The 22,823-nt window shown below is 53.3% G+C and overlaps 1 protein-coding gene and 1 long non-coding RNA gene across 3 annotated transcripts; one reads left to right on the forward strand and one right to left on the reverse strand.

Annotated features, from left to right (window-relative positions):
- Positions 1-1,317: 1,317 nt before the first annotated feature.
- Positions 1,318-9,565, reverse strand: Bbc3 (BCL2 binding component 3). Of its 2 annotated transcripts, none has more exons than XM_085692790.2 (4): positions 9,278-9,565; positions 6,799-7,087; positions 5,376-5,566; positions 1,318-2,391 (listed from the first exon to the last, which is right to left on the reverse strand). In XM_085692790.2, the coding sequence occupies exons 2-4, from the start codon at positions 7,070-7,072 to the stop codon at positions 2,275-2,277; spliced, it is 582 nt and encodes a 193-aa protein (XP_085548916.1). In that variant the 5' UTR covers positions 7,073-7,087; positions 9,278-9,565; the 3' UTR covers positions 1,318-2,274. The 2 variants fall into 2 exon arrangements, with proteins under 2 accessions (XP_085548916.1, XP_087764877.1); XM_087908751.1 differs by lacking the exon at positions 9,278-9,565 and adding an exon at positions 8,606-8,737.
- LOC146895965 (uncharacterized) lies at positions 8,810-16,891 on the forward strand. The gene is made up of 4 exons (XR_015002995.2): positions 8,810-9,265; positions 10,643-10,702; positions 15,558-15,599; positions 16,430-16,891. It is a non-coding gene; the product is annotated as an uncharacterized LOC146895965 (long non-coding RNA).
- The last annotated feature ends 5,932 nt before the right edge of the window (positions 16,892-22,823 follow it).

Here is a 22,823-nt window from a genome sequence, read left to right on the forward strand (position 1 = left end):
ACCCCCTCCTGTGTCCACAGCCCCCTAGGAGATCCATTTTCTGCGAATTTCCTTTACTGTCCTTGGCCACCAGAAAGGGACTGTGCCAGCAGCCCCGTTCAGCAACGTTATGCATTGCACATCTGCTGAAACAGGAGAGGGCTCCCAGACAACTCGGGCAGCGTGCTTGGCCTTAGGGCAGTGGTGCAAGCTAAAATCAAGGTCACTCCCAGCCCCACAGGAAGTTTATTCCCACTTTGTCCAGGACAGATAGGGACTGTCTCCTAACCTATGAGCCCCAGCTCTTGAAACAGAGACTTCTAAATTATAGGCCATTCATTCATTCATGGAGTAAATCTCAAGACCAACTACATCATTCACCTGGTGCAATAAATAAGGATAGAGCATTAGACCCTTTGCCCTCAAGGATCTTGCTCTATTTTCTTTCTGTCTTTTTTTAGAGTCAGTGTTTCTCTGTGTAGCCCTGGCTGTCCTGTAATTCACTTTGTAGACCAGGCTGACCTCAAACTAAGATAGATATCCACCTGCCTCTGCCTCCCAGATGCTGGGATTAAAGGTGTGTGCACCACCACAACCGCCCAGCTGGCTGGAGCTTACCCTTATTACCCTTTTAAGGCTACAGCTCTGTAGCTACAACTTGTCTGCCTCTCTCAACCTGCCTTTCTTTTTCTTGGTATGGGTAATTGAACCCAGATGTTTGTGCACTGTTGAGTCAGCGCCCCAGCCCCTCACTAGGGATTCTAGGCAGGGGCTTTACCACTGAGCCACGCCGCAGCCTTCCTACTACTTTCTAAACTTTGTCTATGGGTGTTTAGTCTGCAGGTAATGTGCACTGTGTGCGTGCCAAGTATCCACAGGGCTAGATGTCAGAGCTCTCTTGGAACTTGAGTTACAGATCGTGGTGAGCTGTCGTGTGGGTGCTGCAAACTGAATGCAGATCCTCTTGAAGAGCAGTCAGTGCTCTTAACTGCTGGGCCATCTCTCCAGCTGCCCCTCCCCTCCCCATTACTTTTTTTGGTTTTTCAAGACAGGGTTTCTCTATTGAACAGTCCTGGTTGTCCTGGAACTCACTCTGTAGACCAGGCTGGCCTCAAACTCAGAGATCCACCTGCCTCTGCCTTCCGAGGGCTGGGATTAAAGTTGTGTACCACCACTGCCTGACTCCCATTACATTTTTTAAGACTTGTTATCTCTCAGTTGCTCAGGCCTTTTAAGTAGCTACCAGCTTGCTTTTTAGTATGAGTACCCCTGAAGAGCTCAAGAGTCTCCTATCTCTTTTGTATCCTCACAGGTAAGACTAGCAAAAAAAAAAGTCTCCACTGTTCAATCTGATTTTATTGAAAAGGAAACATACAAAAATCATGTACAAAAAAAATTAACCAAACATGTACAGAAAATCCATTCCGGTATATCTACAGCAGTGCATGTACAGTATTTTACAAGCTGGGCCGTCCCTCCCCGCTCCCAGACTCCTCCCTCTTCTGAGATTTCCCCCCTCCCTGACTCCCCATCTTCCCCCCCAGCGCTTTGCCCTGGGGACTAAGGCTGAGGTGGCTTCCGCCACTATCTCCCACCCCCCAAATGAATGCCAGTGGTCACACGTGCTCTCTCTAAACCTATGCAATGGGATGGATGGGGACTGGGGGGGGTGGTCCCGGGTAGAGCACAGGATTCACAGTCTGGACCCCTCCTGGACACCCCCAGATGAAGGTGAGGCAGGCATCGGTCACCGCCCGCCGGCGGTTCAGGGAAGATGGCTGGGCACTGGGTTGAGAAGGCTGTCACATGCCCCCCATTCTCTGGCTCCAGGAGGCTAGTGGTCAGGTTTGGCTCATATGCTCTTCACAGGCCCCCTCCGCAAGAGGAGGGGGGGAAGCACCAGGGGCCTGAGGCCAGGCCCAAAGTGAAGGCGCACTGGGGACACCCCAAGGGTCCCCCCTGCAGCTGGAACGGGCAGCCAGCACCAGCAGCCTTTCCTGAGATGGTGGTGGGCGGCAGAGGCAGGCGGCTCGGTCCCCACCCCCTAGGTCACCATGAGTCCGTCAGCCCTCCCTCCCCTGGCTTTCAGGAGGCCAGGGTCCCCTAAGTCTCCATCAGTGCACCCAGGCTGCCTGGGCTCGAGTGGCTTCCCTTGCGCGTCCCTGGGACAGGCAAGGCTGGCAGTCCAGTATGCTACATGGTGCAGAAAAAGTCCCCCGCGCTGGCCAGGGTGTCAGAAGGCGGAGGGGGTCCTGCCCCCCAAGTCCCCGACGTCCCCCGGGCGGGTGTAGGCACCTAGTTGGGCTCCATTTCGGGGGCTCCAGGATCCCTGGGTAAGGGGAGGAGTCCCATGAAGAGATTGTACATGACCCTCCAGGGTGAGGGGCGGTGTCGATGCTGCTCTTCTTGTCTCTGGGGAGAGAGAGAAGGGGAAATTAGCTTGGACCTGCGGACAGTATGGTGAGGGGGAAAAGGTGTGGATTCTGGGGTTGGTCCCAAGACTGATTGCAACCCTCTTCCCAGCCTTGTTCCAGATCCCATCCACCAAGACACACTCTCCCAGGACAGGAAGGGGAAGGACAGTGGCAGAATCATCACAGCATAGAGCCTAGCACAAAGCAGCCAATGGCTCTGGCTTGCTGGGACATCCACACCCATACCCACCTCCTGTTGCTCAAATAAAGTCACCCTGCCAGTCACAGGACACTGAGGGGCAGGCTGAATTGCAGCCTGTTCAAGGTGGGAATGGTGGCTCACAGGTGGCTCACGTTCCTAAACCCTAGCACCTTCATGAGGCTGGAGGATAACTAAGGTTGTTAGTTATCAAACAAACCAAATCAAACAAGCAAAATGCTGGCGGGGCATGGAAGAGTAGAGCAATGGGGCCCTTAGCATTTCTAGAACAACCTAGAGCGAAGAACAGCCTGCTGTCTTTGCAAGGCTTAGAGAAGGTGCCTCTAGGAGGGCTGGGTTCAGTGAGACCTTGTGGCAGAATAAAAACGTGACACAGCTTCTAGAATCCTCTGTGATGGCACAGGCCTGTAACCTCAGCTACTCTGGAGGCTGAGACAGGAGGATAGAAAGTTGGGGGCCTGCCTGGGCTACAGCATGAGTCCAAAGCCAGTCTGGACAATTTAGTAAGACCCAGTCTCAAAAGAACGAAAAGAGAAAAGGAAAGAAAGCTGGGTATGATGCCTTACATCTTTAATCCCAGAATTTGGGTGGCAGAGGCAGGCAGACCTCTGAGAGTTCAAGACCAGCTTGGTGGTCTACATAGTGAATTCCAGGACAGCCAAGGCTTCTTAGTGAAACCCTGACTCAAAAAAAAAACCAAAAAAACAAAAAAAAAAACTAAAACACAAAAAAAGGTGCTTTTATTTGGTTCCTCTACTGGGTACATGGCCAAACAGGTGCAGCTGGCTCACCCCCTTGGTTGCAGAGGAGAATACAATCCACTTCGCAGATGTCAGATTGATGACCCAGTGAAGTCCATGCCCACAACTAGCTGGGGCATCCTGAGCCCTCCTCCTCACCCTTGCATCTGGGAGAAGGTGAAGGTGGTGGGTCTCACCTTGTGAGCTCACTAGTGGCCCTATTTAATCATATCTAAATTAGGGGGAGCTTAGAGCACTCAGTGTTCACTCTGGGCCACGTCAGAGATGGATGTCTCTTAGAAAGGACAAAAGTCAATAATGCTAGAAAATGGCTTCCTGGAAAGACACTCCTCCTGCCCATCACTGATGAATTCCTGATGATGAAGCCTGTTGGGAGTGGTGCATGCCTTTAGTCCCAGCACTTGGGAGGCAGAGGCAGGTGGATCTCTGTGAGTTTGAGGCCAGCCTGGTTCACAGGGCAAAAACTCTGTCTTGAAAAACAAGAACAAACAAACAAACAAAAATTCCCAAAACTTATTTTTGGGACCTGATCTCATGTAGCTTAGACTTCTCTGGAACTATATTATGTAGTTGAGGATGACCTTGACCCACAGATCCTAAGGCCTCCAACAAAGCTGCCATCACGCTCTGGGCTGCGGAAGGAGCCCACTGCTTAGTGTCTGCTAGGTAAACACTCTACCAACTGAGCTATATCAGCCTCCCATAAACTTTAAAAAAGTTTTATTTAATGTGTGTGTGCCCTTGGAGACCACAGGGAGTCAGATATCTCCCCCAACTGGATTTACAGACAGTTGTGAGCTAGGAGACAAGCCATAGTCCTCTGCAAGAGTGCTCTTAACCACTGAGCACTTCTTAACACATACACACACTAAGTAGGTATGCATATATACATGTGTGCATGTACATATATACATACATACTATACATACATACATACATATATATAATTGTGTGTCATATTTATTTATGTGTGAACAGTACATGAGAGGTCAAAGAACACTGCAGGAGTTGACTCTGTCCTTCCACTATGTGGGTCCTGGGAATTGAACTCAGTTCATCAGTTTGGGTAGCAAGAGCCTTTCTCCTCTGAGCCATCTCAAAGGCTCTTTCCTCTTCATTTTGAGGCAGGGTTTCACTAGGTTGTCCAGTCTGGCTTTGAACTTTCTTTCTCCCTCCCTGAGTAAGTGGGATTACAGGAAGCTGCCACCAAGCCAAGCTACTTGACTTCATATGTCCTCAGTGGTAACCAATAATGGGGTTGGAGGACTTTAGAAACCTCCAGTTAGAAGACGCCAGAGCCAGGATGGAAGCTAAAAACAACGCCCCTAACTGCAAGTAAGCGGGTGAAAAAAAATGCTGGGAGTGAGCCGCGGCTGGGAGGAGGACAAGGAGGTTGGGGACAAGGCCCGGGGGCAGAGCGAGAGAGGGGTCTGCCTCCAACCAACATCAGTGGGCTCTCTCCTCTGTTTTCGCCTTCCTGTAGCAATCACCAAACAATGCAAGGGCCATGTGCAGAGAGCACAGCGCTGGGGATGGGAGGGGGCGAGCGCGGATGACTGGGGGGTTCCATTAGGGACTGGGGGGGGCACGGAACACCGAGTGGCAGGCCTGGCCCGGGAGTGCGGGCTCGGAGCAGCCGGCGGGGGGCGCTGCAGGGCGCAGCTCGGCGGGGGCGGGCGGGGCGGGTGCGGCGCGTTGCTGACTCACCGGCTATAAATAGCCTGGGATATAGGAGCCGCCGCGCCGAGCGCCGCCCTCAGTCCCCGCGGCCGCGGACTCCGGGCCGCGCAGCAGCTCCGAGCAGCTTTCTCCGACCAGGCCTGGGGCTCCACTCCCGATCCGTCCCATCCCGGAACCCAGCTTCCATCCGATTCCTCCCCCGCACACACCCCCCATCTGCCTGTCCCCGGCGCGACCTCGCGCTTCCTGGGCCAGCAGCTGCGGCACATCTGGCGGGGGCGTGCGGTACCCCTCCCCACCTGCCCGCCGCCCTGCACTCACCCGCCGCTCGTACTGCGCGTTGAGGTCGTCCGCCATCCGCCGCAGCTGGGCCCCGATCTCCCGGGCCCACTCCTCCTCCTCCCCACGCACTCCCGGGGCTGCCTGGGTGGGGCCGCCCGCCAGGGCCTCCGGGGCGCTGGGCACGGGAGATTCTAGGTGCTGCTGGGCTGGTGACAGCGAGGGCTGAGGACCTGGGAGAGGGGAAGGGGCGTGGTCATCATCCACCCTGCGGGCCCCTAGGCGTCTCGAGGGCACCTAGGTAGCTAAGGCCTGATTTTCTCCCCTTCTCCTCCTCCGACACGCTGTAGAATTCCTTTTTCTTACTCCCCTCCTAAGCCCCAGAAAGGGGTCTTGAGGAAGTGGCTCTGGGGTCACCTGGCTGGCCAGTCCCCTACTAAACCCCATATCAGTGCGGAAGTTCCTCAACTAATCCGACCTAAGTACTCTTCTAAAACCCAGTCAAATCTAGCCTGCTCTATTTGACCCACAGGGAAACTGAGGTCCTACCCAGAGAAGTGGCCAAGGTCACACAGGGCTACTGCCACTGACCCCACCCAGTCACTACTCCCAGGTCTCCAGCTCACTCCTGCCCAACCACAGTGAGGCCACACCCCCGGATGTGGTATTGGCCTGAAGACCAGAAGGCCAGACTGGGGCTGCCCAAGAGGACTGGGGGTGGGGTGAGGGTGGCAGGGGTACTAAGATTAAATCTTTCTGCCCCGCCCCCTCTGGTTCTGTCACACCAGGTCCTGGGCCTCAGTTTCCATCATCTCTCAATCTCGTCCTGAAATCCGGGGAAAGTTGTAAAGTTTTTCTCTCTTTAACCCTGGGTTCAGGAGACTGTATGGGGGCGTTGGGGGAGATGGGAAGGGAAACCCAGATGGTCATTCCCCGCAGCCGGGCACCACAGGGTTAACAGCCCATCAGGCAGGGGACCTTTAACCCTTCCCTCCCTGAGCCTCACCCTCTCCCCGAGGGGGACTTTCCCAACACAATGGCCCCTCCCCCTCCCCTTCCTCCCCGGGGACTGCGGGCTAGCCCTGCTAGTGCCAAAGAGACTCAAATAAAAGGGAAAGGCCTTCGAGCCCTCCCCAAGTACTGAGGTGACGGTCCTCCCACTGGCCACACTCCTTCCTACTGCAATTCTCGCAGGGGGTGGGGGGCGCCCGGGGACCCGGGATGGGGGAGGGGAGCTGAGAAACAGCTGTTGCCCGAGGCCCTGGAAGGGATGAGGGCTACAACTCGGGGAACTGCAGTCAGATTCCTAGAGGGACTTCCCACTCGACCTGGCCCTTCCATCCCTGTCTCCCACTCAGTCTTCCTGCTTCTTGCTACACAAAGACCACACTGGCCACACCCTCCCGGTGGCCCCACTCAGCTCGATTCCCGCTTCAGCTTCCCCGGGTGCGGGGTGGGTACTCACCGTCCGGGCGTGGGCCTCGGGGCCGGCTGCGAGGACCCCCAGGCCAGCGGGGGCCCCCCAGGGCGGCGGTGACGGCAGGCGGGGCGGTGGGGGCGCAGAGGTAGGCGGCCGGCAGCAGGGCGGGGGCAGCTGGGGCGGCGGGCAGGCCGGGCTCGCAGAGGCCGCAGGACACAGCGGAGGGTACCAGGCGGCCAAGCGGGAAGGGGCGCGGACCGTCGCGGGCCAGGCCCTCTACCGGCTCCGGAGAGCTGCCCTCCTGACGTGCGCGGGCCATGGCGCTCCCTGGAGCCTGCGGGGCACAGCGGGGAGGTCAGCGGGGCGACTGCAGGGGGGCTGCAGGACCCCACCCTGCAGACACCCCGCCTGGAGGTCACTCACGCCCACGAGGGGGTGACCCCAGAGGGCAGCCTGGCCGGAACACATGGTGATGGACGCATGGGTTGGGGTGGGGGGCACATGCGTCTGGGGCTAGAGGCAAGCCCTCCAAGCAAACTGCCTAGGACTCTCAGGGTTTGGGCCAGGGAGAACTTTCCCAACAGAGAGGAGCGCAGCAGGAGTGCTAAGGCTCCCAGGACACACAGGACTGACACAGGATCAGTGTGTGTGTCTGTGCATATGTGTGATGGGAACACAACTCAGACATCAGAGAACTCACGGAAGTGTCCAACTTGACCTCCACCCCACCCGACCCAGTGAGGTGGTCCACTCAGAAACACAAGGGGACACACTTAGACATGCACGCACAGTCATCCGGAGCCCTCCTCCTGCCTTAGACATATTTACATCAGTCTCACACTGACCCAATGCTGACAAGTCCGCACTCACCCATCCACAATGCAGCCTTCACACACAGAAACAAAACAGAAGTCTTCAACGTGCTTCTCATGCATACACACAGACACCCCTATTACACCTTAGCGCGCACACCCATCATCCCAAAACACACCTGAATGTGCAACACCCACCCCCACCCCCAACTCTGAGCTCCCGGGATACAACAGCTACACAGAGACACATGTCATCACAACCGGATACATCATCTCTCCCCCCACCTCGCATGCGGGGCAGCAACACGGGGAGGACCAGACCCAGCTGGGAGAAGTCCAACCTCTTCTCCCAGCCCCAAAACACCATAGCCAACTGTCAGTCCCAGAACACACGCACACAGACACACACACACACACACACACACCAGCAGCACACACCTAAAGCAGAGACAGAAAACACTAGCCTCACGTGACTGGTATAAACACTACAGAGAGAGGGAGAGAGCCACATGACACATATGAGCCACGGATCACAGTGACAAGCCCCTCAGACCCAACACACACACACACACACCATGCAGAGAGGCTGCAACTGCGCTGACTAAATCATCCCCCCAGAACCATCCATCCTCAGCCAGGAGATAGCCTTGTGCCTCCTTGACACTCAGAAGTCACCCAGGGAGCGATCAAGCATTGGGTGGCACCCTATCCCAAATGCTGGGTGCAGCAGATGAATGTCTTGGAGACATCCAGAGACAGCACGCGCGCGCGCACACACACACACACACACACACGCAACACACTCGGAAGAGACCCCTGCACACCAACACAGCTCACTCAAGCGACACACAAACACAGCTCAAGTATCCCCCCCACATCGCCCGCACCACCATCAAAACGACCAGGCAGGCGACAGCTTTTCCCCCCTAGTCACCCCTCAAGAGCACACGCACACAACTCTGATGTGTGTGGGGTGGCCACCCACACCCCATAAACGGACAGGTGCACCCCACCCCGCAGACACACGGGCAAGGACTCACGCAGACACCCCTCCGGGTGACAAACGCCAACATCTCGGTGTAGGGACACAAACTCGGGAGCCAGACACGAGCACACACACCCAGGCGAGACACCTGCAGATCCACAGCCCCGCACGCGCGGTCCCCGCCACCCCTCCGCTGTCACAGCCCCCCCCACGCCGCCACGTGCGCCCGCCCCGCCCGCCCAGCGCGCGCGGGGCCAATAACCGGCTGTTGCTGGGGCGCAGCCCCCGCCCGCGGGAGCCGCAGCCTCCGCCGCCCCCTGTCGCCGCCCCCGGCGGGCGCGCGCCCTGGGTGTGGCCGATCATCGGTGCCACCCCCCACCCTGACCCTCCCGTAGCGGGACTCGGGGGACCCGAGCGAGCCCGGGACCATGCTCCTCCCCGACCTCACTGGCCACCAGGGGGCGCGGGCGAGCCCGAACCCCATTGTTTGTAAACAAACCCGCCAGACCGCTGTGGCACCTGTGCGCCCAGACCGGGCGCCCCGAGTCCCAGGTGCTTCCTTCCGGCCCAGCCGACCCAGCTTTGATCCCAGTGACGAAAATTGGGGCACGGGCAGCGGGAATGCAAGGAGACAGTCGCTCTGCCCGTGCATCCTGTCACCTCCTCCAGGGAGCCCTCCCGGCCTTGTCGCTTGTGAGCAGCGTCAGGGATCGGGGTGCGTACTCACCCCGGGGGCATGAACACGCCAGAGGAGGGCGGCGATTGGGTGGCGGGCCGCTGCCTTCTGGAGGGCGCGCCCGCCGAGTGGCTTGCTACTAAGAGTCCTAGCTGCTGCTGCTGCTGCTCTAACTGCAGTGACTGCTGCTGTTGCTGTTACTGGCGCGTCCGCTTCTGCGGCCGGATCACCACTGCTGCTTACTCGCTGGTGTCGCCGCCGCCTCCCGGGTGCCCCGCTCGCATGTGGCTCCGCGCCGCGTCTCAGGCCGCCCGGCGATTCCCCGGGCCCAGCTTGCTCGGCGGCAGCCCCGCCCCGCCCCGCCTCTCGCTCGCTCCCACGCCCCGCCCCCGCGTGACGCCGGGGCCCCGCCCGCGGCCGGGGACAAGTCGGGGCTTGCAGGCGGGCGCCGCGCCCCCTACCTCCGCGCGGGGGGTTTCCCTGCAGCCGAGAGGCGGGGCAAGGCCTGACCAGGGCAGGAGGAGCACCGTGGGGACAGCCCAGACCCTGGGTGGCCAGACACACACTTGACACACTGACACACTGACTGGGACCCACACCCACACCCAAGGAGTACGCTCTCAGGCTGACCCACGGGTGCACCTTACTGCTGACTGAGTCACAGGGACACAAAGTCAGATACCTGGCCACAGGCATAGATGCACACGTGGGACAAGGGCCTGGACTCACAAGCTCATCACCCCCGGCCCCAGATACCCAGATTAAGCGCCCACACACACACAAGCTCACAGGGACACACAGGGACAGGGACAGCCCCACACATAGTTTCACAAACAATGCTCCAGCCGGCTCAGACTCACAAACCCTGTCCCAAGGTGCCTACAACAGTCACACCACACCTCAGAACAGCTTCCTGCCAGGTCCCGCCAGACACACACACGGCACCCCCAGACTGACATCCCTAAAGCACACCCACAAGATTGCTCTAGCTGGTTAGGAGAGTGACGCTCCACAGACTAAATCCGACCCAGAAGAAACTGACCCCTGACCTGTGCTCACAAAGTCACTCCTGTGACAGGTTCCTGTCCTGCTAAGTGGCCCGATGGTGGGATACGCTCATGAACACGCACACCTGGCCCAGCTTCCCACCAGTCTGGCACTGGACCCGTTGGGAGGAGGCAGCCCTGAGCTACTGGCACTGACATGCCCGGGCAGCCCCCTGCACCCTATTTCATCTTGTCTGCTGTTTCTGTTCCCTTTCCCCTTTCTGTTTCTAGCTGTCATTTCCCTCCCCTTATAAAACAGAGTGACCGTTCCCCCTCCGGAGCCTTGGACATCATTCTGTCTGGTACCTGACAGACTGTCCGGGTTTTGCCCAAATCCAATCAACTCACCAAGTATATAACTCACCTGCAGATGCCCAGCACTAGGATGACCTATGAAGAATGTCACAGAGACATGTGAGAAAAGACCCTTGTAAGTATTGACAACTACAAGCCAGGCGGTGGTGGTGCACACCATTAGTCCCAGCACTCGGGAGGCAGAGGCAGGCAGATCACTGTGAGTTCGCGGCCAGCCTAGGTTACTTCCAGGACAGACTCCAAAACTACAGAGAAACCCGGTTGACAACTACACCTGTTTTCCCAGTTCTTCAGGAGGCTGAAGCAGGAGGTTGATTGTAAGGTTGGAGCCAGCCTGAGTTATAGCGAATTCCGGGCCAGCTTGGGCTTTCACTTTCTCAAAAAGTGATGCAGGTGTTGGAAGGATGGCCAAATGGTTACTGCACCAGGTGGTGGTGGCCCACACCTTTACCCAGCACTTGGAAGGCAGAAGCAGGTGGATCTCTGTGAGTTCGAGACCAGCTTGATCTACAGAGTGAGTTCCAGGATAACCAGAGCTGTTACACAGAGAAACCCTGTCCTGAAAATCAAAACAAAACAAACATACAAAAAAAAAAAAAGAGTGCTTATTGCTCCTCCAGGGGACTTGTGTTACATTCCCAGCAGATGTCACAACAGCCTGTAACTCCAGCTCCAGGTGGCCTCCTTATACACCTGCATTTGTGTGCACAAACCCTCCTGAAGGCTCAGAAGGCAGAAGAGGAGATAGAGAGATTCTAAGAGTCAGCTGCGATGATAACTCCAAAGGAACAGTGTCTTCCAGACACAACAGGGCTGTAATACCACCCATGCACACATGCCACCCACAAAATCTCAGCACTGACAAGGGAAAGTGGGCGCCAAGTGTCACCTCTACCCGAGAAGCTATTTACAGTTGATATCTGCTGACCTGCAGTTTCCTTCAGTGGAATACCACTGGCCAACACAAACAGGCTCCATGGGTTTTTTGTGTGTGCTTTTTTACTTAGTTTAGTCTAGTTTTGTTTATTTGTTTGTTAGTTTTTGTTTGTTTGTTTGGGTATTTCGAGGCAGGGTTTCCATTAGTTTATGGAGCCAGTCTGGCCTTGGACTCACAGAGATCCTCCTGCCTCCTCCTACAAAGTGCTGGGATTAAAGGCATTTGCCACTGCCACCTGGTGCAGAAAACACTGGTCCATCCCTCCAGCACCTGCTTTTTGAGAAAGTAAGAGCCCAAGGCTGGCCTAGAACTGGGATTAATAGAGTGTGCTACCACAGTCTGTAGTCTTATTGGTTTTTTGGGTTGTTTTGATTTTCTGTTTTTGGGTTTTGTTTTGCTAAGGCAGAAAGAAAGAATATGAAGCTGGGTGAGTAAAAAGGTGGGAGGAATTGGGGGAGGGGAAGGATGTGATCAAAGCATCTAGCAAGAAAAAAATGAATACATAGAAATAGCTAGGTATGGTGGCATATGCCTTTAATCCCAACACTAGAGGATGTGGCAGGAGGATCTCTGTGAATTTGAAGTCAGCTTCATCTATATAGCACTTCTAGCCCAGACAGCTATATAAAGAAATCCTATCTCAAAATAATAACAGCTTGTGGCGGGGGGGGGGGGGGGGGCAATAGCAAAAAGGAACAGAGAGAGAGAAAAAGAGAGGCTAGGTTCTCAAACATGACCTGCCCAGTGACCAGGAACTTAGATCTAGCAAAATAAGGGTCAAAATCTCAGGAGAGATCTTACTGTTTCAAATATCTGAGACTGTTATTGACTTCTAGACCCCTTCCTCCATTCCTTCCTGCTTCATCCTATCTTTCTCCCAGGGTTTTTTGTTTTGGCCCTGGGGACTAGTGCAGGGCACAGGGCTTAGAGGGATATCACTCCAATCCTTTATCACTGAACCCCCACCCCAGCCCCCAGCCCCCAGCTCACCAACTTGTAGTGCAACTCATTGATAAACATTTACAGGCAATAAAATACAGCTTTTGGGTACAACAATAAGTTTGGGGCTGCAGAGGAGGCCTGCCTGGGGAGACCATGTTTCAAAAACAAAGAGAATACTTGCCTAATAGGCATAAGGTCCTGGGGTCCATCTCCAGCACCACACATATACAAAATAACTAAATTAATAAATTAAACTAATTAATTTAAATTAATAAATTAATTAAAACAAAAATCCCACCCAAATGTGGCTGAGTACTTGGCTAGCATGCATAAAACCCTGGGTTCCATCCTCAGCACAGCATAAAACCAGTCATGGTGGTGTACACCTGCAATCCCAGCCCATGCAAGGCTGAGTCAGGATAAGGCCATTAACAGCTGCACAGCTAATTTGTTTTTTTTTATTTTTTTATTTTTTAAATATTTATTTATTTATTTATTATGTATGCAATGTTCAGTCTGCGTGTATGCCTGCAGGCCAGAAGAGGGCACCAGACCTCATTAGAGATGGTTGTGAGCCACCATGTGGTTGCCGGGAATTGAACTCAGGACCTTTGGAAGAGCAGGTAATGCTCTTAACCACTGAGCCATCTCTCCAGCCCCTGCACAGCGAATTTGAGTAGGATATATGAGATCCAAAACCACCAACCAGCAAACCACAGTGAAGGCACAGCAGATGCAAAGATGGCTGTATTTCTTTGTTTTCTATTTGTTTGTTTATTTATTTAAATTCATTTTATGTGCATTGGTGTGAAGGTGTCAGATCCCCTAGAACTGTTACAGACAGTTGTGAACTGCCATGTAGGTGCTACAAATTAAACCCAGATCCTGTGGAAGAGCAGTGTTTTTAATTGCTGAACCATCATCTCTCTAACTCCCCCCTCCTTTTTTTAAGACAGGTTTTCTTTATATATCCCTGGCTGTCCTGGAACTCACTCTGTAGAGCAGACTAGCCTCGAACTCAGAGATCCACCTGCCTCTGCCTCCCAAGGGCTGGGATTAAAGGTGTGTGCCACTGTGTCAGCTGTAAAGGTGGATTTCTGATAGTAGGTCAAGCTTAGAGGCACAAGCACAGCCCTGCTTTCGGCTTATTAAATGAGATGTTTCTCGGAAGTCATTAAACACAGTGTCTGACACGAAGACCTAATCAGTATTTGCTGTTGTCATTAGTGGGACTAATTAGGAACAGTGTTTGCTCTGGGCCTCACAGTGAAGTAACTGGGAAGGGGACAGGCTCTTGCCTTCTGCCTGTTGGTCAGCCTGGGTCCCTGTCACCATCCAGTGACCTCAGGCACCAACATAAGACCCAGCAGCAACCTGACTGACTGGAATTAAGTATGAAGGCGTGGGAATCTGTGGGTGGAGATGCTGTGTAGAGCCAGGCTTCAGCATCTCTCAAAGGCACCTCTAAAGTCTACCCTCCTGTCACCCCAAACCCGAGGGTCAAGAGCTCACACTGAACCTGAAGCTCAGGTATTGGCTACAGTAGCTGGTTAGTGAGCCTGGGGTCCTCTTGTCTCTGCCTCTCAACGCCTGAGTTACAGACCCACACCACAATGCCTAGCTTTATTCGCAGGTGCTGGGACTGAACTTGGGTCGTCATCCTCATGTGACAAATACTTTACCCACTGAACCATCTCCCCAGCTAGGAAGGACTGTGTTTTGAGACCCCTTTAATCTAGGGCAGTGACTATCAGCCTGTGGATCGCAACCCCTTTGGGGGTTGAATGACCCTTTCACAGGGGTTACCTAAGACCATCAGAAAACACAGATGTTTACATTACATTCATAACAATATCAAAATTGCATTTTGGGTTTTTTTGAGATGGGGTTTCTCTGTAGCTTTGGAGCCTGTCCTGGAACTAGCTCTTGTAGACTAGGCCTTGAACTCACAAAGATCCACCTGCCTCTGTCTCCCAAGTGCTGGGATTAAAGGCCTGTGCCACCTCCGCCTGGCATCAAAATTGCATTTTAAAGTAGCTATGAAGATCATTTTATGGTTGGGAGTCACCACAATATGAGAAAACGTATAGAAGGGTCACGGCAGTAGGAAGGTTGAGGACCACTGCTCTAGGGTGACAGAGATTGTATAGACCCCACCTCCATTTTCATGTTGATATTGTCTTCAGACATTCTGGCAGGACTCCCTGCCTAAGCTCCTGAAACCATCTTTGGGGAGGCTCTGAAGCTTGAAGGAGTCATAGATGAGAGACAGAGGTGAGGCACCCACACAGCTGACTGGCAGAGTCCAATGTCATGGAAGTGTAGGGAACACAAGAGGCCAAATGGGAAGAATTGAGGGGTGGGGATAGAGTGGTCATGAGGGGTGGGGATAGAGTGGCCATGAGGGATGGGGATAGAGTGGTCCTGAGGGGTGGGGATAGAGTGGTCCTGAGGGGTGGGGATAGAGTGGCCATGAGGGGTGGGGATAGAGTGGCCATGAGGGGTGGGGATAGAGTGGCCATGAGGGGTGGGAATATAGTGGTAGGGCAGAGAGTCATTCTAGACCCAGATTTCTTCTCCTCAGCTCCATTGGCATTTAGGACTAAATAAGTTTTTGTTGTCAGCCATTTTAGCATACTGAGTAACATCTGACCTCTTTGTCCACAGGATGCCACAGTACCTTTCCAACAAGGCAGAATGTTCCCTAGAGTGAGTGGAGGTGTGGCTCAGTGGTAGAACCCCTGCCTAGAATCCCCCAGAGAGGGGCTAGGGTGTGACTCAATGGTAGAACCCTTGCCTAGAATCCCCCAGTGAGGGGCTGGGGTGTGGCTCAGTGGTAGAGACGCTGCCTAGAATCTCCCAGTGAGTTAAACTGAAAAGTTAGTGCAGTCCCCGGTGCACCTCTGCAATTCCAACACTATGGAGGCTGAGGCAAGAAGCTCAGATGTTAGGCTGACCTCCCTTTTTGTTCCGTTGGGTACCGAACTTAGGGCTGTGTGTAGACTAGTCTAGACAGACATAGTGTTGCTCAGTTATACCCCCAGTCTTTATTAAAACTTTTTGTTCATTAGGTTTTCATTTTCTGATACAGGGTCTCACTTTGGATTCTCAGAACTGGAGTTACAGTTGTGAGGTGAGCTGCAAAGTGGGTACAAGGAATTGAACCTGCTTCTCTGGAAGAGCATCCAAGTGCATTTTTAATTTATTTTTTAATGTGACAGGGTTTTTTTGTATGACAATCCTGGCTGTCCTGGAACGTAGATCAGGCTGGCCTCGAAATGACAGACATCTGTAGGCAGAGTTTTCCTGTGCCGTAGCCACTCTCAAATAATCACTCAGAGCCTTAATATGAATTATAAATGCTCAGCTGAGAGCTCAGGCTTGTTACTAGCTAACTCTTACATTTAAATTACCCATATTTCTCATCTATGCTTTGTCATGTGGCTCATGCCTTGTTACCTCATTTTCTCCTCGGTAGCAGGCTGTCTCCTTTGACTCCGCCCTTCTTCCCATCACTCTCCTAGTTTGGTTGTCCCACCTGCCTACCGGCCAATCAGCCTTTTCTCAGAGATTCTGCAGCCTCTGCTTCCTGAGTGCTGGGATAAGGGTGCTCATCATCACACCTGGCTTGTAGTGCTCTTAACTGCTAAGCTATCTCTCCAGTTCCCCATGCATAGATTTTTAAAGTTTATTTATTTATTTTTTTCTTTGAGAAAGAGTTTTACTATGTAGTCCAGGTTGGCCAAGAACTTGAGACCTCTTTCTGCCCCAGTCTCCCAAATGCTATGTTTCCAACTGTGTTCCACACATCCGTTGTGTTTCTCATTCTGAATGTTAAAGCTCCTTCAAGGGCCTCCTGCATAGTGCAGTGGATAAGGCCCCAGACTCTGAAGTCAGCTTTCCAAAACACTCAATGAAGTATTTCTGCCTCTCTTTGTCTCTCTTTCCCCATCTGTCCCAAAGCTGAACAAAGGTCTGGATGGAGTGCAGCAGCATGTTGAGATTGAGGACTGCTCCAGGAGTCACACTTTCCCAGGAAGATGCTGGCTCCAAAATTCAGATGTCAGCGCCGAGGATGCAACTCTGTTGTAGTGTCTGCTAAGCATTTACAAGGCACTGAGTTCGGTCCCAAGTACCCTGTATGACTGGATGTTGTGGTGCCGGCCTGTAGTCCCTGAACTGGGAAATGGAGAAAATAGGGTCAGAAGTTCAAGGTCATCTGGATTTATGTAGCAAGTCTTAGACCACTCTGTCTCAAGAAAAAAAATATTTTAAATGAAATAAATAAACAGATGTCAGCCCCGTATGGCGGTTCATCCCTGTCATCCCAGCACTCGAGAGGCTGAGGCAGGAGAATTGCTGTAAGTTAGAGGCCAGCCTTGGGTTGTATGAGACTGTTTCAAGAATAAAGTTAAACAAGTCGGACGTGATGATGAAGGTCTTTAATCTCAACACTCAGGCGGCAGAGGTGAGCAGATCTCTGTGAGTTTGAGGGCAACCTGGTTTACATAGTGAGGTTCAGGTCTGGCAGGGGTATGTTGTGAGCCTGTCTCACAAAAACAACAACAACAAAAAAGAATAAGATAAGCAGTTGTTAGCTCAGTGTGGTACACACTTGTCATCCCAGTACTTGAAAGACTGCGGCTAGAGGATTGTTGTGTGTTGGAGGCGACCCTGGGCTCCATAGTAAGAGCTTGTCTAAAATATAAGGGAGAAAAAAAAAAATTAAAGCAGGAAACTGCAGCTCAGGAGTTGGGAAGGACTTAACTTTCCACCGAAGGACCCTGGTCCGGATGGGGAGTGATATCCTGGGTCCCCAAATGGGGCCAGGATGCAGGGGGCGGCGGGGCGTCCCAGCGTCCGCAGGGTCCGAGCTGTGCGTGTGAAGGTTACAGCTCAGCGCGGGGCGGGGGCCGCGCTGTTGCTGGGGTCTGCGGGGCCTGCCTGCCTGTGCCCTGCCTCCATCTCGGCCAGCCAGTGAGCGGTACCCGCCGCCGTTGCCAGGGGAAACTCGCCGCCCCGTTACCCAGCAACAAGCCTGGCCCAACCAGGCGCGAGGAGCCCCCAGGCCCCGCCCGCCGCTGCCCATCGCGTGCCCAATGCCAGGCGGGCAGAGCCGGCCCGGCTCCCGGAGACGGCGAGAGCGCTCATTGGTCGCCGCCAAAGTCCTCCCGGATCTGGGGGAGCCCTCGGTGCTGGGTGGGAGTGTGGAGGAGCCGGGCCCCGGGGAGCAGCGGTCTGCTCGGACCGGTTGGGGTGAGTCCTCTGCTCTCCATACTGTCCTGCACCTTTACAGAGCAAGGATGTGCAGTTAAGATGGAGTGGGGACGGCAGATGTTCAAAGTCGCCCCCCCCCCCCCCCGCCACACGCATTGCTGGAGAGTCCCATGGAGTTGGTCTTAGGAAAACAGTCACCAAGTATGTCCCTTCCATAAAGAGACCTTTTCGTGGTGACCCCACGGAGGCAGGGAGTGACTCAACCCACACTCGTAACAGAATTCAGAGTCCTGGCCGTGGAAAATAAGTTGGAAGATTTTCCAGAAAAGAAACGCATCTGTGTTCTCACAAAAACACTGGTACACAAGATATGGCAATGCTGGTCTGTCATCCCAGCACTTCAGAGGCTGAGGCAGGAGGATTGCCAGGAGTTTGAGGCCACCCTGGATCACATATCAAAACTCTCAAAAACAGACAGGCAACACCCTCCCTCCAAACACACACAATGAACTCAGCTATGTCTGGAATCATAAAAACAAGGACATTGACCGGCATGGTGGTGGATATTTTTAGTTCAACCCTTGGCAAGATGAGGCAGAGGCAGGACGAGTCTCTGTACATTCAAGGCCAGCATGGTCTGCATTGAGAGTTTCAGGATGGCCTGAGCTGCATAGTGAGACCCTTTCTCAAAAACAAAAACAAACAACACAGAGAAAAAAGAAAAAAAGGACACGAGTCAGAAATGGTGGTGCACCCCTTTATCCCAGCTTATCCCAGTATCTGGAAGGAGGGGGCAGGAGGATCAGAGATTCAAGGCCAGCATGGGCTAAGTGGGAAGTTTAAGCATAGCTTGGGCTACAAGACAAGTATATAATCCCTTCTTCCCAGGGAAAACTAGCCCAGGAGACAAGGCCTTGTGTCCTCTTGAAAAGGCTGCCAGGCTGGGGATGAGGTTCAGTTTGTCAAGAGCTTGCCAGGTGTCCATGAAGTCCAGAGGTCCATCCACAGCACCCTGTAAAGTTGAGGATAGAGATCCATCCTTGTAATACCAAATATAGGGAGGTAGAGTCAGGACAGTTATGAGTTCAAGGCTACACAGTAAGTTTTGGGGGCCAGCCTGGACTATATGAGACCCTGTCAGGAAAAACTGGGGAGGGAGGGGGAGCCAGACACATCTGAATGATCCTTTGAAAATAAGGACTCATGTCTCACTCCACAGGGCATAGAGACTCAGGCATTTGGGAAACAGACCCTGTGATGCCACAGTTAGCTCACATGGATCACCAGACTGCCAGGTATCTAGTTCCATCCATTTAATCTCGTGCCCACCCTCAAAGTCTGCCTGTTTGCTCTCTCCTGTGAACACTTGTTCCGAGGGTCCATCTTGTTGATCTCCCAGCAGCGGGATTTCTGCCCTCACAGCTTAGTATATTCCTTAGCACCCGATCCATCCGGTGCTAGGGTCCCAGACCTCAGAACATCACACACCCTGAGCAGGCTCACCCCCAAACATGGGTGAGAGAGAGCAAATCCAACCCTTAAAGTGGATGTGGGGAGTATCTTGGAGTAATCAAGACTTTAGCACCAAACAGATGTGATGGCTCATGCCTGCCATTCTAACATCCAGGAGGCTGAGGCAGGAGGATTGCTAAGAGTTCCAGGTCACACTAGGCTACAGTGTAAGACTCTGTTTTCCTTTCTTTTTTCGTTTTTGATTTTTCAAGACAGGGTTTCTCTGTAGCTTTGGAGCCTGTCCTGGAACTAGCTCTTATAGTCCAGGCAGGCCTCGAACTCATAGAGATCCACTTGCCTCTGTCTCTCGAGTGCTGGAATTAAAGGCTTGCTCCAACAACTTCCAGCAAGATTCTATTTTCATAAGAACACAAATAAGCAGAGCACACTGATACAGGCCTGTATTCCCTGCTACTTGGGAAGCTGAGGCAGGAGGATAGAAAGTTTATAGTGTGCATAGACTACAGAATGACTTCAAGGCCAGCCTGCTGACTTAGTGACAATTCTGTCCTTAGGTGGCAACTCTGTCACTCTGTCTCACAAAAAGGCGTGCGCGGGGGGGGGAGGGAATTGGGATGTGGATGTAGCTCATTGGTGGATACCTTGCCTAGCATGGGTGAAGCCCCAGCACTGCTAAATAAATAAATAAATAAATAAATAAAAAGCAAACCCCACATCAAACACAAAGCAAATGAGTGAGCATTAAGAAAAAGAAGATCCAGGGGTCTGCTAGGCCCGATCCAGGGCTGGAAGCCCAGTCTCCAGGGACCCTAATACGCGTTCTTAAGTCACTTTAGAGAGACCCAGATTCCTCAGTCCCCACCCCAGGGACAGCCAAGGCGCGAGCCTTTAGCTCCGGACCCCAGCTCCAGTCCTCCGCGGAGCCCAGGTGCGGTCCACCCCTTCCCTGGTACCTGGGGGGAGGGGGCGGGGACTAGGATTACTCAGCCTCCAGAATGAGGCGATGACATCATCCTGGGGGGGGTGACTAATGGCCTCACTGCGGGGAGGCGGGGAAGTTTACCCGGTAACAGCGGCAGCCGCTTGGCCCCGCCCCCAGGAAGTGCAGGAAGAGGGAGGAACTGCACACAAATACACAAACACACGTCCTCCCTGCATCTCTCTCCCAGCATCCCACGTGCATTTAGCTTCCAGGGACCAGGACAGGGATGATGTGTGTGTTTGTGTGAGTGACAGTTTTCTCTAGGTGTGTGGCCAGTGTGTCAGGAAGTTATGTCAGGGGGTTAGTGTGTCAGTGTGATGGTTCCTGTCAGCATGCTAAGTATGGTGATATGTATTTACAGGCTGTTGTGACAAAATAGTTGTGAGTCCTTGAGCTACTATGGGATGCTCTCATGTGACAAGTGTGCAGATATAGGCAGTGGGGCCAGCATATATATGTTAATGTAATGGTACCGGTGTGGGGTTGTGTTTGGGTAACACTGGAATTGTGTCACAGCCACGTGTGTGTGGAAGGTTTGTGGACATGTTGTATCCCTGTACTGATGTCAGTGTGGTTGTGTGTCCCTCTGATGGTGTCCGTCATGCAAAGCACCAGTACGACTGTATGTGTGTCATAGTGATGAGGCGTGTTTACATGGTACACATATATGTTATCTATACAATGCCACGTGTCATTGATTATGTCACTATGGTTACACCTTCAGGTTGGGGGGTTTGTCCCTGGAACTGTGTACACATTAGTGAGATTGTGTAGATTATTATGTCTCACTCTTGTGTATGGTTGTGATAGTGCGGGTAGGGGCTTATGGCTGTGTCACTGTTACCTGTGACAAGGCCATTGTGTGTCAGTGAAGAGGTGTGTGTGGACTGTGCATTGCTCTACTGACCTCAGAATGCTGTGTAGTGCTGAGTATCCCAGGTCGTGCATGTCTGTGTTTTGGGGATTGTGCATGCCTGTAGTGTGTGTGATTGTGTATATATGCATGTATGGTGTATGTTTGTGTGTATGTGCATGTGTGCATTTGTGTATGTGCATGTGTATAAGAGAATGTATGCACTTGTGCGTTTATATGTATGTGCATGTGTGCATATGCCTATCTGTGTTGTCTGTGTGTGCACGTGTGAATGTGTGTACATGTACGAATGCGTATACATGTGCACGCGCGCGTGTGTGTCTGTGTATGGTCTCCGTGTGTGTGTTACAGTGGAGAGGAACACCGCGTGGCCGCGGGACAGTGGAGGCGCGCGCCACCGAGCCTGTGTCAGCGGCTTCCTGGGTGTGGGAAGGTGCGCGTGTCTCCAGGCCTCCTGCCCGAGAACAGCGGCGCTGCTCGCTGATTGGTTGCGGCCTCGCCAGTCAGAAGCTCCGGAATCCTGCGGTAATTTGGTAACTTGGTAACTGGCCCGCGCTGCCGCGGGGCTGGGGGGCTGGGCGGGCCCACAATGCGCCCCATCCCGCAGGGCCTGGTCCCTCCCGTCTCCAATGTGATAACAGCCCGTTCTGCCTCAGTATTCCTGCCACTCTCTTGGTCCCTGTTGCCGGGGGTCTCTCCCTAGTTCTGTCTCGCACGTCCCGCCTTTTTTCTATCTTTGCTTTTCCTTGAGCCTGCCTCTGTCTCCCCCACCTCTACCTCAGTTTCCCTATCTTTGTCGCTCCCAAAAGTCTCTCCCATACGCATCCATCTCTCTTCTCCTCCTTTTCTTCCTTCCCTCCCGTCTTGCTCTCCATCCCACCGCTAGGCTCAGAATTCACTTTCTTTTTTATTGTGTAGAGACAGCCAGCGGGTACCTTTCCCCACCTTTCCCCCTCCCCTCCCCGCATGCCCAGGCTTCTGGCAACAGGTCCTATACAAGGCAGACTTCAGGAAGGACTTCCCGCCCTGGTTCCAAACCAGAGCGTTATCGGTCCGGCCAGGCGGCCCCGTGGCTTCCGGAGGCGCCCGGGCGGGATGAGCTCACTGCAAGTTGGCTAGGATTTCATCAGCTTCCTCTGCCTGAGTTGCCCCCGCGCTGGTCCTGAGCCGCGAATCCATCGTGCGTCTGCTGCCACCTAGCGGCGTAAGGTGAAAGCACAAGGGCCTCCTGACCGCGCCGGGGAACCTGAGTCCTCACAACCTTGGGATTTAGACTTGGTTCTGCGTGCTGGGTCTAGAACCCAGAACTCCTACCACTGAAATGCACTACTGGTCCTGAATTGACTATGTGGTGTGGTTGAGGGTGTGTGTGTGTGTGTGTATTTAGGACTTCACACATCTGGATAAATCCTAGCCCATTAAAAATAAAAATAAAGTAAAATTGTTTGTAAAGGTTGGAGATATGGCTTAGTGGGTAAGAGTACTGACTGATCTTTCAGGGTTGGCTTTCTAGGACCCTCAAGGGAGCTCATTTATAACTTTAGTCCTGGGGATCTGACTCCCACTTCTGGCCTGTTCAGGCACTGCATACAAGACATATGTGCAGGCAAAACCACATACATAAAATAATAAAACGCTTTTTAAAACTTAAAAAAAGTCTCGTGTGTGTATGTATGTGTGTCTCTGTGCATATGGCCATGCGAGGTAGTTGTATCCCCTGGAACTGGAGGTACAGGCTGTGGTGAGCTGCTCTTTGTGGGTGCTGGGAACCACCGTGAATTCACCGCGTAGCCCAGCAGGCCTTGAATTTG

This window comes from Myodes glareolus, chromosome 1, assembly GCF_982192425.1.
Source record: "Myodes glareolus chromosome 1, mMyoGla1.1, whole genome shotgun sequence".
Classification (NCBI taxonomy): domain Eukaryota; kingdom Metazoa; phylum Chordata; class Mammalia; order Rodentia; family Cricetidae; genus Myodes; species Myodes glareolus.